Source organism: Equus caballus, chromosome 1 (assembly GCF_041296265.1).
Source record: "Equus caballus isolate H_3958 breed thoroughbred chromosome 1, TB-T2T, whole genome shotgun sequence".
Lineage (NCBI taxonomy): Eukaryota > Metazoa > Chordata > Mammalia > Perissodactyla > Equidae > Equus > Equus caballus.
Genome location: NC_091684.1, coordinates 90,819,248 through 90,836,587, shown reverse-complemented (window position 1 = coordinate 90,836,587; position 17,340 = coordinate 90,819,248). Strand labels below are relative to the sequence as shown.

Here is a 17,340-nt window from a genome sequence, read left to right as displayed (position 1 = left end):
TGAGATGATTATCTGCTAGAACACTGTGCACACGATGGGTGTTCAATTACCTGCTGCTTGTTTTACTTATTCATTGACCTCAATTGGACGATTCTCTATGGGGTCTTTGGATTTTGCTTTGCTATATTAGTGGGAATTAATTTATTTAATATTTTTCTGAACTTTAGACTGCATAGCACTATCTGCAGCATCTCATTGTTCTTTGACTCCTGCAGACTTAAGAAGCTCTGATTTTTAATCCTTCTCTACACATGGAATTTTCATTTGGGGACAGACCAACCGCGGACTGTTTGCTTTTCTCTTTTGGTGTGTGGCTCGTGGTACCTGCAGACCTCGTATCTCAAGTACATGATGTTTGCCATCCTGGGTTCTAGCTCTTCCACCTGAAATGACATAAGGCATTTAAATATTTGCTGGATTCTTCCAGGTCAAATTCTTGGCTCACCTCCCCCCCCCCCCCCCCCCCCCCCCGCCATAGTTATTTAATGCTTGGGAGGGAATGTTTTTCCTTATGCCAACAAATCAGAAATATAAAGCTGGTATCCTTTTTCCAGTTCAGCAAACTTCCAAAAATCTGCCTGCCTCGGAAGGGGATCTTCATGGCGCTCGTGCCTATGGCCGACTCTCATTTAAAGGGCTTGTTGTCAGCAGAGCAGTTTGCCATGAGCAGAGTTAGCTTATAAAATCTGGTCTCTCCTTTCTCTACAGAAGGAAATTGAAGCCCTCCAAGCGAGGATGTCGGTGCTGGAAGCAAAAGATCACCAGCTGAGAAAGGAAATAGAAGCTCAAGTGCAGCTCCTCCCGTGGCAGGGCTGCGACCTGACTCCCCTGATGGGCAGGCTGTCCCTGGGTGAGCTGCAGGAGGTCAGCAAGGCTGTGCATGACACCCTGGTCTTAGCCAATCAGATTCCCCTCTGTGCAGAACCGCCTGAAACCGTAAGGAGGTATTGGTGATTTCCTAACTGATTTTGGATTGCTCTCCTCTTTGACCTGTTTATGGGATTGATTTCGTCTGCCGTCCCTCATCTATAAATATTTTCCAAGCAGTGCTGTATTTTTCCAGTGGAAGCCCTATCGTTATTTTGAGCGGGAAAATTCTTCATTGTGTGGGGCACTCCTGAGCATGGCCAAGATATTTTAGATCCTGGCCACCCAACTGGCTAAAGGCCGGTATTCTTCTCCATTCTCATGGGCGGCCTCCCCATTTCCAAACACCCCTTTGAGATCTATTGGAACTCAATTGCTTAGAGATTCTGATGCCCACCTGTGCTGAGGATGGTCGTCTGGAGAGAGGTGAACTACCTTTCTCGCCAAGGTGAAGGACCAACCATTGAGAGGGGGAGACTCAATCGATGACAGGGTTTCCACCTGGAAGAATGACTTCTTATAAATGACGGCTAACATTTATTGAGTGCTTCCTATGTGCCAGCTCTACTCTATGAATTGCTGCTATTATTATATCCATTTGACAGATGAGAAAAAGAAAGTTTAAGAAGGTTAATAATTTGCTCAAAGTCACAGTTAATAAGAGGCAAAATTGATCCTTAAACTCCTGCTCATTAATTCAAAGCCCCGTTTTTTATCCACTTAGCATGGAGTGAGACTCTCCCCTGCGTTTTGTGTTGAGGAATAGCCATAAGATGCACTTCTGCCTCTTGCTCCTCCGGAGCTCATAGCCTTATTTTGGAGAAAGACAGAGCCCACACTTACACATGTTAGACAGAAAGTGATTTGTACCCGAATGACTGTGCAGGTGGGTAGGAAGGATGGGAGCGCCATGGGTGTAGGGCAACAAGAGGGATTCATGGTCAACTCACCATTTGTGGTGGTTGAGACTGTGGACTCTGCCATCTGGTTATCTGGGTTGAATCCTCACTCACCCACTTGTTGGCTGGGAACCACTTATTATTCGGGGCAGGGTGATGATAATAATGCCTACCTCACAGGGCTGTTCTGCGGGTGAATGGAGCTGAGACACGTAGAGCTCTCATAGCAGCGCCTGGATGGGAGCAAGCAATTTACTATCCTTACTGTTTCTCATTTTTCTCATGGGGATTCCAGTCTCCTGAAGGCCTTCAGACTGCCCATCCAAATGTGTCCCAGACTCCTTAGTGAATAACTGTCCGCTTACACATGTGTTACATCCTATCCAGCCTAGAGCACAAGTCACAGATGGTGTTCCAGGGAGCGGCTCAGGAGTTCCTCCCATCCCCCTCCCAGCCCTAATATTTCACCGCAGAAATCTAACCCCATGGCTTATGCCCATGCTGAAGGGGGAGACATTGGGAGAGCTGCCAAATTTCAGCCAAAGGGAACGGATCGTTGCCTCTGCCTTGTGCTGTCCCTCCTGCACCTTTCGTATGTGTCCTTACGCTGTTGCCTCAGCCTCTAAGGATCTTTCCTGTTCCTGCTCCCTTGTTCTCCTGTGGAAGTCATTCTCTGTCTGTGTATACATACATGTGTATAAGTACACATAACATGTATATTACACACCATGTGTTATATGTAATTATACATGCATACATATAATATATGCACTATGTTATAAGTTATACGCACATATGTAATATGTATAAGATGCAGTATACATGTAAATATATTTTTATAGATGCATATATGTATACATGAGGCCTAAAAGGAGCCTTGTGTGGTTGCACCATCCAGATGTGTCCTACTGATTTCTCCTTTTGCTTTTAACAGCAGAGGTTGTTATCCTCCTCTCCTCTCTTCAGAGGCTGATGGCTCTTTGAGGGAAAAAGCTGGGGCATGCTTAACTTAGAATCCACTGCAGTATTTCACAAAGCCTCTGTGTTTTGAGCTGAATTCCTGGGGAATGTCGCTGCAGGTGGGCCCTGTACACTGCACAGAGATGTGAGGGCTGCAGGGTGAGTGCTTTCTCACTAGCTCCTGGTGTTCAGAGCAGCCGCTGTGGCAGCCGGGCTCTCCTTGTTATCCTCCGTTTAGAGATGAGGAAACGGGAACTCAGACATTTCCCTGGTTACGTAGCTACTAATAGATTCTTGTACACCTCTGAAGCTGCCTTTGGGTCTGAACCAGTAAAAGACAGTTTCTACCCAGAGATCCAAGGAAGTTACTTCTCTTAGTCTAAAACAAGGAATGCCATAGTGTGGTTGGCTGATTAAGCTGGGCCCCAACTCGCATCTTCTTATTCTAGTCGATTTCTCTGCCCGTGTACTCCAGCTTGCCTTTTCATCAGGATGAGATGCAGACATGCAACAAAAGTGTGACTTCTGCCCAGTAATCCAGTGCTCTAATCAATTGAACGGGCTCTTGAAAGACTTCAAAGTTTGTGGCCATTGGATTTTATGACGCTTTTGGGGAAATTGGACCTGAGGATGGCTCTTGAGCATGGCACAGTGCTCTCTTGGGGCTTCATCATCCCCGAATGCAATTGCTCCCGCTGAGGTTACAGAGTTCAGGTCAAGAGCAGGCTCTCACTTTTCGTGCTGAGATGACCTTGGGAAAATCTGGGTATCTCAGTGACTCAGAACTCCCGGGCTCTGTGTAGGAGGAACTCTTAGGAACATAAGAACTGAGAGTTGCATGGGAGGGTAGGAAGGAAAATACAGGAGTGGTTCAAAGATAAAAAGAAACATGGGCAATTGAAGGGCTAGTTCATGGCGTGACCTTTCCCGAATGGTGAAGTCGTTGTAGGTGCAATCAGCATGGGATGCTCTTTGTGAGCAGAGCTGGGAGAGGTTGTGTGCTGCTGGAGCGCGACCACCTGAGACATCCTCACAATCTGGGTGACACTGCAAGCGGCCACCTTGGCACCTCCTTTATTTACTCAGTGGTGCAGGGAGGCACCTCCCTGCCTTGGGCGCTTCGGGGTGTGTAGGTGTAGGTTTTGACTGGTCAGCTTCCTTTCTTCCACCTAGGGAGGGGAGGCATCGTGCGTTCCCTGCCATAAATATCAATTGGAAAAACCACCGTTGTTATGTGGGCTTTCCATTTAAGGAGGAAGACATACCTTTTCCAAGCTGATGAGATGCAGCACAGACTCCCAGAGACAGAGCGTTTGAAAGAAGCCACTGTGGAGTCTTAGGGCTCAACAGAAGCGAGATGGCTTGGTTTGGTATTTTTTTAACTAATTGTATGTGATCCTGTTAACTTAGTTTTGATATGCAGTATTGGTTGTCTTTTAGAAAATGCTGACTTGGGGGCTATATCCCGTAAGTGCCCCAGCCAGAAGAAGTCATCTTATATACATCATTAGCTGTCTTTGTCGTTTATGAGAATGGTCTCTTTTTAGGTCGGGTGGAGAGATCCAGACAAATTGTGAAATAGGAATATCTTGAAGTCTTATGAACAGAGGTTGCAGAGTCTAATATTGTCACAAAAATCTAGAGAAACAGACCACTCAACTTCCTAACTATTACACTCATCATCCATAAAGATTTTTCATAGAGGCCAGTTATAAACTCAGGGTGCTGTCTGGGGAGAAGCTGCTTCTGATTTACTCAACTCAATAACTTGCAAGTTCAAAGGGAAGGCTATGTTTGTTTCCCTGGATCAACCACACGTTGAGCTTGAAAAGGAACTTCCTAATGACACTTGGCAGTTCTGAGCGAATTGCTGGTGGAGACTCTGTGCTTGCCTGGGCGCCATCATTTCTGACCGTAGCTTCTTGGAAATTCTCTGGCTGGTGTTAGACCAAAGCTGGAAGCAGAAGGGCCTGCGTGGGGATGTGAGACCCAGTGGCTCTTTATTCGGATATTATAATAGAAAGCAAAGCAGCTGTTTGAATTTTCTAATGTCTGTATTTTAGATCAAATATCTTAGCAGGATGGAACGAAGACCTGCCTTCTCAGACCCATCATAGCTGCCTTTTGATTAGAGCCAATGAGAATGGTTCTTTTCCAGTGAACAAGAGGAGAACTTTTTTTTCCCTCCCCAAAGCCCGTGCATCATTGTATATCCTAGTTGTAAGTCATTCTGGTTCTTCTATGTGGGATGCTGCCACAGCATGGCTCTGTGAGTGGTGCATAGGTCTGCCCCCAGGATCCAAACCGGTGAAACCCTGGGCTGCCAAAGGGCAGTGCGCAAACTTAACCACTCAGCCACAGGGCTGGCTCACATGGGAGGAGAACATTTTTAAGCACCTGGGGAATCGGGACCGACACAGTGTGGAAGCTGACAGGGCAAGGATTTACAAAGGATAGGAGCCACTTGAAAGATGCGTTCATTTGAATTTCCCCCATCCCTGAGGTTCCAATCCTTCGGCTTTAAAAGAAACTCTTGGTTTTCTCCTGCAAGTCTTCCCTTGATGGGAGAGGTCTAGAAGGATGGCTTTCATCCAGAGAGCTTGGTTCTCCCCCAATATTAACTGGTTCTTCTCCTTCCGTCCCATACTGACTCCACTCCCAACCTTGGTGATGGGATTGGGGTGTAGGGGTAATGGAATTGAGGTGTGGGGGCACAGGGAGGAAGGAGGTGACAGTTTCTGGGGTTTTCTGTGGGCCACATCCCTGAATGTGGGGCATGAGGTTTCATCTGTTTATTTGGTGTAAGATGAAGAGGGGAGTGACTTGTAGCTCATCTTTCCCGGCTTTTGTGGGTCTGTGTGCCTTGAACACTAGGGGAGGGCTGTGACCCCATCTAGCACACATGTGGCTAACTGTAAAGTGTGGCAGGAATAATCACAGTAATAACAACAGTGGTGATATGAGGGCTGCACACGATCCTTTCCAACATTCTTTAGAGACACTTGACTGGCTTGTATTACTGTGTGGTTGAGTTCTTCATTCCTCAGCTCCTGGAATTTTCATGCTTCGTGTGAAATGTCTTCTGGCAGCTCATGGATGAATTGCCTCTCACTGTGCATTTGGAAGAAACGTGTCACATCTTTTCACAAACCACTGGCGCAAACTGTGAAACAAACTCAACTGGTTACACTCAATTGGCTGGACCTTGGTGGGTGCATCTGGGACCTCAGTCAGCATGGCTGGGCTGCTGCAGGGGGCAGTGGGCGGCAAGCCAGGGCTGCTCCCCTCTCCCTGTTGGCTTGACTGCCCATGGTTCCCCGGCGAGGGTGACTGACTGTTCAGGGTGCTCAGGCATCCCCATCACAAGGGCACTCAGTCCACAATGAGCAGTCCAGGCCGATGTGAGGGCTCCTCTCCAGTGAGATTTGAAATAATGAAATTCAGCAGTTCACAATTGACTGGGAAAAAATCAATAGCCCCGCTTTGAGATCTGTCCTCTCAACTCTCCTATTTATCATGTCTGTCTCTCTCGTTCAGATTTGTAATAATAACAATACATTGATTTTAGTATCGCTATTGTTTACAAAATGCTCGTTTTTACTCACAGTAACGCTATATGGTATTGGATAATATATTAGTTTTATGCCCATTTTGCAGATGAGGCTGCTAAGGGTCCAAATTCATGCAGCAGTAAGTGTCCTGACATCTTTGGCCAATTTTTGATATGTGGGGGAGAGAGATGGTTGATGTTGACAGCCTGGGAGAGACCAGGGCTTGGAACCAAGTGCTCAGGCAAGCAATGGAAAGAAGTCAAGCGAGGCAGAGCGTGGGTCCATGGGTTCGAGCTAAAGAGAATGGATGTCCTTCCAGGCCAGTGATGGGTGTCTCTGTGCCCTGCAGATTGCCTGGTGTCACCCGAGAGGGATTAGAGCAAATGGGTCTGTAAACACAGGCAGCCCGGGGAGACCAAGCAGGCAACTGGTTCAGGTCAGAGAGGTCTGCCAGCACTTCCAGAGAAGGGAATGAAGGAGGAAGAGAAACTGAACGAGTGAGGCCTGTGCTAGAGGAGCTTCATAGAATCAAAGTTTGAACTAGATGAAGTTGTAGGCTGCTTCCAGATCTGGAACACTTTGCATTTAGGATTTTGAGAAGTAAGTTGAAATAAACTGCTTTAACCCCCCTCCCCCAAACCCCCGGAAATTCCGTTCCTAATAGCCCCCAAATAAGTTCCCCTGCAAAGTTCCTTGGCAAACCATGACATCCATGGGCTACGGGGCTGGAGTTCTTTCTTTTCTAAGTGAGTCATTGCTGATGACTAGCATGTTACTACACGGATCAGAATGGAAACTTGCACTGAAGCTACTGTTCGGAGGTTGGAACTCGCCTCACCATTGCATCCTCTCGTTTCCTTGGGAAAGTCCTGATTACAGGCAATGAGAAAAGTTTACCAAACCACAACTTGGAAAAAAAGGAAAAGGGTTGGAAAAGAGAAAAGGGATTTGAAACTACCATCTGGGCAGGTACAGATGCCACTTGCCCCAAGAAAACAGGACCCTGACTTCTGTTTTTTGTTGAGTATATTTGAGAAGTTCAAGGGAGGAATCTCATCTTACTTACAAATTAAAAAATCAGAATTTAGGGGCTGGCTGGGTGGCATAATGGTTAAATTCCCATACTCCGCTTTGGCAACCCGGTGTTCTCCTGTTCTGATCTGGGTGCTGACCTACGCACTTACCAAGCCATGTGGCAGGCGTCCCACATATAAAATGGAGGAAGATGGGCACAGATGTTAGCTCAGGGACAGTCTTCCTCAGCAAAAAGAGGAGGATTGGCGGTGGATGTTAGCTCAGGGCTAATCTTCCTCAAACCAACCAACCAGACTTTATTTTGAGCTAGAGTAAATTTACTATGATTTTTTAAAAAAAACGTAGTACTGGGGCTGGCCTGGTGAAGTAGTGGTTAAGTTCACGTGCTCCGCTTTGGTGGCCTGGAGTTCGCAGGTTCCCATCCTGGGTGCAGACCTAGATGGGCACCGATGTTAGCTCAGTGACAATCTTCCTCAAGTGAAAAAAAAAAAAAGAGGAAGATTGGCAACAGATGTTAGCTCAGGGCCAATGTTCTTCACAAAAAGCCGAAACAAAACAAAACAAACAAAAAATAGTACAAAGGAGGAAGAAAAAGTGATTATATATTTTTAAATGTTATATTTTAATATTTTACAAATTCTCTGAGTCTTGTTTTCTCCAAGGAGTTTACAACATGGCTCTATTATTATTATTATTATTATTATCACTATTTAGATATTTCTTCTTGGGAGGCTTGGAATTTGCAGACTCTTCCATTCCTCTTTTATAACTTAGGTATCAGGCTAATTATTTTCAGCTGGAGCCCCCAAGGATCCTCAAAGATGGGAGATAATTATTTTAGAATGATTGTAGCTAGTTCTCCTAATATTGCAACTGGAAGTCAGCTCTCGGCACACGTGAAAGCACGTGGCCTGTTTTAAAAGGTTTTCTGCTAGTCAATTTCAGTTTTTGTTTTCCATTATTTATCACCTTGAGAGCTGTTCTGTACTTAATTTCTTTGTAATTTGTGTGTCTTCTACAATCCTCTCTTCCCCTTCTTTATTTTCTTATTCTTCACATATCCCAAGAATGTTTTCCTGTTTGTGGCTCGTATGTTCCTGTTCCCCGCTTTAACTCTTCAGATGTTAATTTAATACACCCGACTAAACTGTCCTTCAGACCTTGCGCTGAAAGTTGGACGCTCTTTCAGCAGAAGGTGACTGGGCTGTGCTCAGACAGACCCTTTTCAAGTGAGCAGGGAAATCCTGCTCCGTGCTGGCTGGGAATGTAATCAGTTAACAGCACCTCCTTTCTGAGCTGCCGAAGGGGTGTTTCATCTCTCCTGTGCTGATTCCTAGGCTACTGGGAGGACCTGAACAACCAGAACCTCAAGGTTTCCTTTAGATGCCGGCAGGTCGGCCCTGCGCCTTCTGTGCGGGCTTGTTTTCATTGAGGGGTTCATCCTGGCTGCCCACTCTCATTACCACCTCGTGCTTCCTTTTTGCCGCAGTCCTCAGCTTCCTCTTTGAGTCGTACTGATACTGGTGTTTGATTTCTTAATCAATTCCTTGTTGAGTCAACTGGATTTTTTCCTGCTGTTCATTCATTTTGTTCAACAGTCTATTTTCACAATCCTTATTCAATAAAATGTGTTAATCTTAAGTTTACCCGCTAAAACATTTTAGGAAATGAAATTGATAATATCCCCCTGGTTCTGGAATCTGACTGATCTGTTGCTTTGTCATCGGATTTTGAGAAAGCCTGGGAGAAATGTAAAAGTTAAACTGTTTCTGCAGGCTTTAGCTGTGCATGTGCTTGTTCTTGGCCATACGGCAGATAATTAAAGATGGTTCAGAAAAGCATAACAAACCCAAAGCAGAAAGTAAAACCTTTTGGGCAAGCTTCATAGTTATGGAAAGTTTACATGTTTAGAAATTTAGGAAAAACAGCATACGTTAAAAAAAAATTAGTGTTAAATGGAAACACAAGCAATTCAGGGTATTTCTTTAAAAAGCTCTGGGAGGAATGGGACATTACTTATTAAATAGTCAGAATTAGGGGGAGAGTGATTAAAATGGAAATCTGAAGTTGCCTTTGCGTCACTTAGTAGAGGGAGGATCATATCCTCCTTGGATCGAATTGTAGTCTTTTGAGGACTGAACTCACAGGATTTTTGTGGAGAAGAACTTGAGAGCCCCAGAATTAAAATTTTGTTTGAATATTGAAATACATTTGGGTTATGACAATAGTTGAAAATGTGGAGCAGCTTGGTTACCAGTCTTCAAAAAATAGGAGGCCAGCAATTTTTCTTATTGTGTGCTAAAAGGTATCATTAAACACCTTGGGAGGAAGGGGTAGAAAGGAGAGCAGTTATGATGCGGACATAAGGCTGTTCATATTTTTGACTCCTGCTCTCATTTCTTCTTTATTAAACAAGTAAAATCGCTTACAGACAAATGTCTGTAAGTCAAATGTTTTTGGCACATGAATTGTAGTTTCAATTTGGAATAAGATTGTTTCAGAGGCAGTGAGCAAGATGTGGATGAATTAACACTTGGAGTATTCGCATAAGCAAAATACCAAGTTAATCAGTTGAAAATAAAGCTGTGATTTTTGATAGAACTGGACTTAGATGGAAGCTGTGACTCTAATGTCAGGCAGAGTTTCCCACTGGGGATGGGAATTGGCAAGAGATGACGTGAGGCAAGTGTGTGTGTGTGTGTGTGTGTGTGCGCGCGTGTGTGCACATGTGCATGCATTTATGCTATATCTTATTCGTATGAGCAAATCTGGAAAATTCTGCAAATCCAGTAAATTCAATTTTAGGGTTATTTTCCTCTGCACCATATTTTCCCATCAGCACCTTGACCCCAGGAAGTCTTTTCTAAGAAACTGGAAACCCTTGTTTTCCCTCACTTTCCCTCTCTCCTTTTAGGAGTACTTCTGTAAGTTACATAGATGGATTTTATCACACAGAGTTTATAGTCTTATGAAATTTGACATCTCAATATGAGTTGGCCGAGGTAGTTGGAGAAGGTGGGCTTTACCGTAAAGACTCAAGAGTGACAGAATATAGTGTCCTAGTTAAAGTTTGGCCCTGGGATCCCTGAAGTTCAGAGGAAGGTTCTCTAAGGATATGAGTCACTAATGTGATCCATATCCAGAGAAAGAATGACGGGCTGTAAGTCGGAGGATTTCGCTGGCCTGTTTTGTTTCGGTTCTTTCATTTAATCTCCTTTGATTGGGCCAGAGAGGAAAACGCCAAATATATTTACTTCACCCTAGTTAAAAATTCTGCTGCTCAATTTCTGTTAGATTACTCTAAAATATTTTCTTATTCTAATAAAGGTATGGTTATTTGTATGAATGATTTATTTAAAACTTTTTCTATACTTCATTCTGCCCAAGATCTTCCAAAGGTGAGCCAGCTGTTTGACCGGCATAAATGTGAGTGTCTGTCATGTGTGCAGCTCTAACGTCAGACTCGCATCCCACTGCTGGACAGGAAAGAGATTGCGTGCTGTGCCAAAGGTGGTGAGGGTGGCCAGCAGAGGTGCTGGGTCTTCCACCTCTTGGTACAAATCTCTCTCCACTGCACCATGCAGCCTTCCCCGGGAGTCACTGGCTCAGATAACCAGCTCGATAGCTTTTATAGCCAAGTGGAATGGCTTTCTCCTGATGAGTATATGTGCCCTACTGTGCCTTTATGAGATCATGTGAAGCCCGGAGGAATTCTTGGCATTTTTGTTGCCTGTGCCCCAAGTATGTCCCACCAGTGACATGTGACATTATCAGCTGTGAGGAGAGAAGGGTCCAAGGAAGGAAAAAGGCCAAGTAGATAAAATCCTGCATTTCCTAAGGCAGTTTTTGCTGTCATTTTTGTAACCACTTGCCCCCAGCAGAAGGTTGGAGGACTGAGCAGTAATTGGCAAGGTTGTTAATGTCAATGGATTCCTGTATTTTCGTTTGTTTGTTTCAAGACCCGAGTAGCGCCTATGCTAGGGTAGCTGTCATTTTGCCCTTTATGTCATTTCTGGTTTGCTTTGGTAACAATCTCTCATTCTTAAACTTATTTTTACTAAACAAGACAGCTGGGGGGCGGGGGGGATTGTGAGTGGGGAGAGAGAAAGGGGGCAGGGAGAAGGCTGTTTGGAGACAAAATTGATATTCCTCCTCTCCCATAGCTTTTTGCTAAAATAGGACTTCAGCATAAGGCTAGGTATATGCAGGCAGGAAGATGGATGGGCAACCACCAGCAGACAACTCAGTTTTGAGGGCTGAAAAACTCGTGCCTTCCTTGCTTAGCAAAAATGAGGCATCTGGCCTATATTTTTGCTTTGGTCACAAATGTTATCTGGCAGTTTATACAACCTATGTGTTTTTTAGATTCTCTAAATGCTACAAATAAAATGATATTAGTAAAAGAATCTTGATTGGTAGAACAGCAAAAGAATCTTGGATGGTAGGACTGGAAGGTTGTAGAAATAACATAGTCGAGCCTCCTCATTTTGCGGGTGAGGAAATAGAGACCCAGAAGAAAGGGACTTGTTTGAAATCTTGCAGAAAGTTAGTAGGATGGTGGTGGAATTCTTTGAGCGTCACTAATATTCTTTTGCGGCAAAAGTCCAGATAAGAGTAGGGACAGATAAGAGCCTTTGTTCTTCAAAGGCTCGTCTTCGGAGCAGGTACATGGTTGGCACTTGTGATGTGAGTCTAATGCCTAGGGCCGCGGCTGGTGCTAAGGGCTGTCATGGCTGGGCTAGCGGTGGCAGGAGGAAGCGTAATGAACACATAGGGTGAGAGGTAGTTTCTCTAGGCCGTGACCATAAAGGAGTCCATCCAGACCCGCCCAACACGTGTGGCCTGGAGGAAGAGGACCAAGGGTACTGCGACCTTGTCTTCCCACCTGGGGTGTGTCCTGCACTGTGATGGGCTTTTACATGTAGATACCTCCCCTTCAAAGTAGCCACTGCTTGCGCATTGCTCACTGGAGGTATGTGTGCTGCAGTGGGGTCCACCCTTGGGCGGACTGTCCTGAGAAGAGGCCCTGGCAGGAAGCGGGCTCTTGGCTCTTGGGGAAGGCACTTCTGGTCTGGGCAGTCGGGACCAGCTCTGGGTGGGCATGGACCTTTGGCCCTGTAGATGCTTCAGTCTAAGTGTAAGGAAGATCTGGTGCCTGGATCTATGGGAAGTTTGGAAAGTATTACTAAGAGAGAGTCACAGATTCAAGTTTGTCATAAGGTTCTTGAGTTTTGCCTCCCTAAGTGGCAGCATCTGGAGAAACAGGGAGTAAAGAGTTGTTAGTTGCCATTTGACTGGGGGCATGTAGATGCCTAAGGTAGCTATAGGTTTTTGCAGAAGGTTAGCGAGGGCTGCATTACAAAGGACCACCGATGGGTGGCTTAAACACAGAAAGCTTTCATGTTCAGATGTCCAAGATCGAGGTGTCGGCTGCGCTGCTTCCTTCTGAGGGCTCGGAGGGAAGCGTCTGTTCCAAGTCCCTCTCCTTGACTTGTAAACGACCATCTTCTCCCTGTGTCTCTTCATACTGTCTTACCCTCTGTGTGTTCCTGAGTCCACATTTCTCCTTTTTATAAGAACACCAGTTATATTGGAGTAGGGCCCACCTTAACATCCTCATCTTAACCAACTACATTTGCAATGACCCGATTTCCAAATAAGGTCACATTCTGAGATATGGGAGGTTAGGACTTCAATATATCAATTTTAGAGGGACGCGGTTCACCCGCTATGAAAAGAAACCATCCAAAAGAGATATGTCAAAGAGAGTGAGACATCTAAGAGATGAAGTTTAGAAAAAGGAGAGGAGATCTTATGGAGGAGACTCTGTTTTTACATCTTCTTTCTCACATGAAGCTCCACCTGTGACAAGCAGGGCTGGCCTTTCATGCCCACTCGTGTTGGGGCAGTGGTGGAGGTGGGGACAAGGCTGGAGCCTCTCACCATCCTGTGGTTTAGGCGTGACTCTCAGAGAGGTGAGGATGTTCCCGCCATGCCCCACCTGTTCCTTAGACAGAAGACAAGAAAGTGAGCGTCATCCTTAAGCAAATGTCAGTTAACTGTGTGCCAGTACTTCTCCATGGACGATCTTTGCCCTCGTGGAGCTTTCTTCCTAGTGGGAAAGGCAGAAGTAAACAATAAACAACAAATAAGTAAATTCCCTAGTAGGTTAGTAGGTGGTGAATGCGATGGGGGGAAAATGTAGAAAAGGATGGGAAATTAGCAGTTTTAAGTAGAGCAGTCAGGCTGGGCTCCCTGAGAGGATAAGGTCAGAGCGAGGACTTGAAGGTAGGAGGGAGTTGGCCTTCTGTGTGTCTTGCAGGGAGAACACTCAGGCTGAGGGGCCTGCGCCAACCAAGGCAGATTGGGAGCTGTCAGGAGGCCCATGTGACAGGGCAGAGTGAGTGAAGGAGGGCTTTGTGGGAGAGGAGGTCAGAGATGTGATGGGAGATGGACCATGTTGGTCCCCGTGGACTTGGCTTCCCCTGGACATATTGGAACAGGGATTTGAGCTGACCAGTGACATTTTATCTGACGGGCATGAGAAGGCGCCCTCTGGCTACAGTCTTGAGAAGAGACTGGAGAGGGGTGGGGCCAAAAGCAGGGGACCAGTTCAGAGGCCACTCAGCATTTCAGAGGAGGGTGGGGTGGCTTGGGCCAGAGTGGTGGCAGCACAGGTGGTTCCTCCTTAGACTTGTTTCTCACCCCAAGTCGTTGAACCCAAATTGCCTGGCTGATATTCTCCTGCATAAGTGTCTCATTCTGGCCCTTGACCAAGTCTTGGCTTGTACTATTTAGATTAGTTTCTGGGATTGACTTCAGCTCCATTTTCCCATCTAATTATTGCTGAAAAGCAATCTCCCCCTCCCCCAAACTGAATTTCTCATTACTGAGATTTTTGACATCAGTGGTAGCATTCTTCCTGTGATGTTGCAGGGGCATTTAAGGGGGCCCTTTTTCATTTCTGACATGGAGCTAAGGCGTTTGTGAGCTCCTATACCAACCTGAGGATCCCACATCATTTTTTAAAAAATCAAAGACAGTCTCGCATCAAATCTTCCATAGCCACCCCTCAGAATCCTTAGCTCCTACACTACCAACAAGAGTGTTTACATTCTGCACATGTCTATTGTTGTGGCAGCTCCCAGTCTCCCACTTGGGCGAGTTGAAAGTGAAACCGTCTGTTAGTCTGAAGCAAAGAAAAGAGCTGTTGTGTCTCCTGTTGTCTGGCTGCTGCCAGATACAGTAGCGATTTTTTTCTTCTTGGACCCTGGAGCGCCAGTATGTAGGATCTTAATAACACATAGGATTAATCATACTATTAAAAATGGAAAATCCCACTGAGGCTGTCATTACGAGGACCACAGACTGGGCGATTTCAACAACAGGAATCTATTGTGTCACAGTTCTGGAGGCTGGCAGTCCAAGATCAGGGCGTCAGCAGGGTTGGTTTCTTCTAAGGACTAGAGGGAAGGAGCTGTTCCAGGCCTCTCTCCTTGGCTTGTAGATGGCCTTTTCTCCCTGTGTCTCTTCACATTGACTTCCTTCTGTGTGTGCCTGTCTGTGTCTCCAAAGTTCCCTATTCCATAAGGACACGTGTCATATTGGATGAGGGCCCACTTTAATGACCTCACTTTAACTTGACTGTGTCTGCAAAGATACTATCTCCTCCAAATTAGGTCCCATTCTGAGGACACCAGCACAATGAATTGGTTGGGGAGCGGGGCACAATCAATCTGGAATGACCCCGTTGCACTCGATTTCCTGTTGCCATTGGGGCCCCAGGCCCATATGCCACTGCTGGGCTTTCTCTGTAGTGCGTTTTCGTCAGCAGTCTCAACTTTTCTAAGGCTTCATTTGTTGAGGGTGAATTCTGGTCATGTGATTTAAACACCAGTTTGTGAGTAAAGAATAATATGCGTTTCCAAATAATGACATTGACTGTACTGTAAATTTAACATAATTCTAAAACAGAGTTCTAAAAATCCGTCTGGACAGTGACAGCATATTTCGAAGAAGTACACAGCTTCTAGGAGAGGTAGTATAGTTTACTGGTTAGGAGAACAGACAGCTAGACTGCCTGGTTATCATTTACCCATTTACCAGCTGGTTAAGCCTAGGAAAGTTACTTAAATCTCTCTTTGACTGAGTTTTCTTGTCTGAAAATGTATACATTATAGTACTGACTTAGAGTTATGAGAATTTCAAAGGCTAATCTATGTAAGGAACACAGAAGAGTGTCTGGGACACAGTAAATGCTCAATAAATGTTTGATATTACTATTTGTAGGGTGGCTGCTTTGAACGAAGTTACTCATTTGAGTAAATTAGGTCTGGTGTGTTTGTCGAAACATTATCTGCTAATTGTAGAGACCACTTATGTGTTTCCAGGGTACAGCATAATTTGATCTGAGAGGATAGTTCTTCTTTGTCACTAACAATATGCAAGCTTCAAAGAAACATGAGGATTACCTTTAATCACTTGAGTACATGTAACTCTTGTTTAGAAACAGTTAACTCATCTAATTTGGTGCTTTTCAATGTATTTTCTGGTTCCTGGAGTCGTGGTTTGGGGACCACAGGGTGATGGTGGTGGCATTAAGTGTGTGAGGGTCAATGTGACATCAGTTGCACCTCAGGCCAGACACCCCACCTCAATCAGAACAGATCCTCTGTTATCTATGTTATATATTATAGTTCTGGATAAAATTTTCTTTGCAAGAGTTCTACTACTAAAAATAGCGTGAAAACCACTGGCACGGTATGTAGATTATTCATATTCTCCTGCCCCCTGTTGCTTTCATTCTGTGTATACCCCAGGGATGCAAGTAATGTTAATATTAGCCTGAGCAAAACATAATTAGAAAGGTAAATCTACTGCAAAAAGTAATATAGCATAAATTAAATAAATTAAATAGAAATCAAATCAAATATAAAGCAATGCATTCAATTATCTGCATCACTGCCTGTCTGCTCTAACATGAATGTTTGAGAGGAGATGAATTTTCTTTCTGGGCTAGGGCCAGAGCTGAGCCAAGACCAGTGAATTGTGTCAACCCCTGGAATGATGGCGCTTGACCTATTGGGCATTAGCTAAAGGCACTGCCATTTTGGTCAGCTAAATTTTCAGTGTCAGTAAGCGTACCCACCACCTAACTATCTTCATTGTTACTGCATGGACTAGCCTTTGTGTGTGGCTGGGAACACCTATGTATAAGATACTGTTAAATGGTCTTATAGGAACAATTTTGTGGTGAACCCTTTATTGGAAAGTTATTGGTTGAATGGACTCCCATGAGCCTGGCAAGGGAAAGTGCATTTCTGTTTAAGGAAGGTTTTAAATTTGGAGAGCAGACATTAGCACACATAGCTGGTGCTGCTACTAGGATCAGAGGCAAAATGGATACAGACCCATCTTTGACACCCTCTGCCCTTCTCTCCCCAACATCTCAAGTCTGCTCCTCGTTCTCTGTGTTATACGCCACTCAGACTTACCTCCCTTCAAAAGATCCAGTCTCCATCCAGCCAGTGTGTAGAATTCTCCAGGCAGGATTCCACATGCTGTTCCACACTGTTCCCATCCAGCACACTGATTTTTGCCATATTGTGACTCCTGAATTCAGAAAAGTCTGCTGCCACGTGCCCTACCATTCGTCGCCTCTCATCTCCTCCCTCTGGGCGGACCTCAGCTCAGCTAGGACACTCTCCTCTGTTGAATGTAGGTCTAGAGTGGGAATGGCTTTGTTTAGAATGTACCTGCACCAGTTCTGGGGGATTTTTAATTGAAATGAGTTTACTGTACTTAGAAGTCACACATTGGTGGAGGTGATAACATTCAGAACCAGTTCTTATGGTTGAAGAGCAACAACAATCAGCAAATTGATGAGCTTGCTCTGAGACTTTGCAACCCCTGCTATGGAAGCTTTTCCTGACCCCCCTCCCCTACATATTCCAGAAATCTGACAGTGCCCCTCTGTAGCTCACCATTTTACCAAGTCACTACAAGTCTAGTACTTGTAACTTTGTCTT

The 17,340-nt window shown here is 45.0% G+C and overlaps 1 protein-coding gene across 8 annotated transcripts in view; it reads left to right on the top strand.

The window, feature by feature from the left end:
• Positions 1-17,340, top strand: part of DISC1 (DISC1 scaffold protein) — a 339,947-nt gene that overhangs the window by 103,806 nt on the left and 218,801 nt on the right. For 7 of the 8 annotated variants that reach the window (XR_002809874.2, XM_070229105.1, XM_070229094.1 and 4 more), the window contains exon 6: positions 709-944. Coding sequence is in view for 6 of the 8 variants with exons in the window: in XM_070229105.1 (XP_070085206.1) it covers positions 709-944 (236 nt within the window). In the remaining 2 variants the exon portion in view is untranslated. The remainder of the gene's footprint in view (positions 1-708; positions 945-17,340) is intronic. The other variant, XR_011423792.1, reaches the window with a different exon arrangement.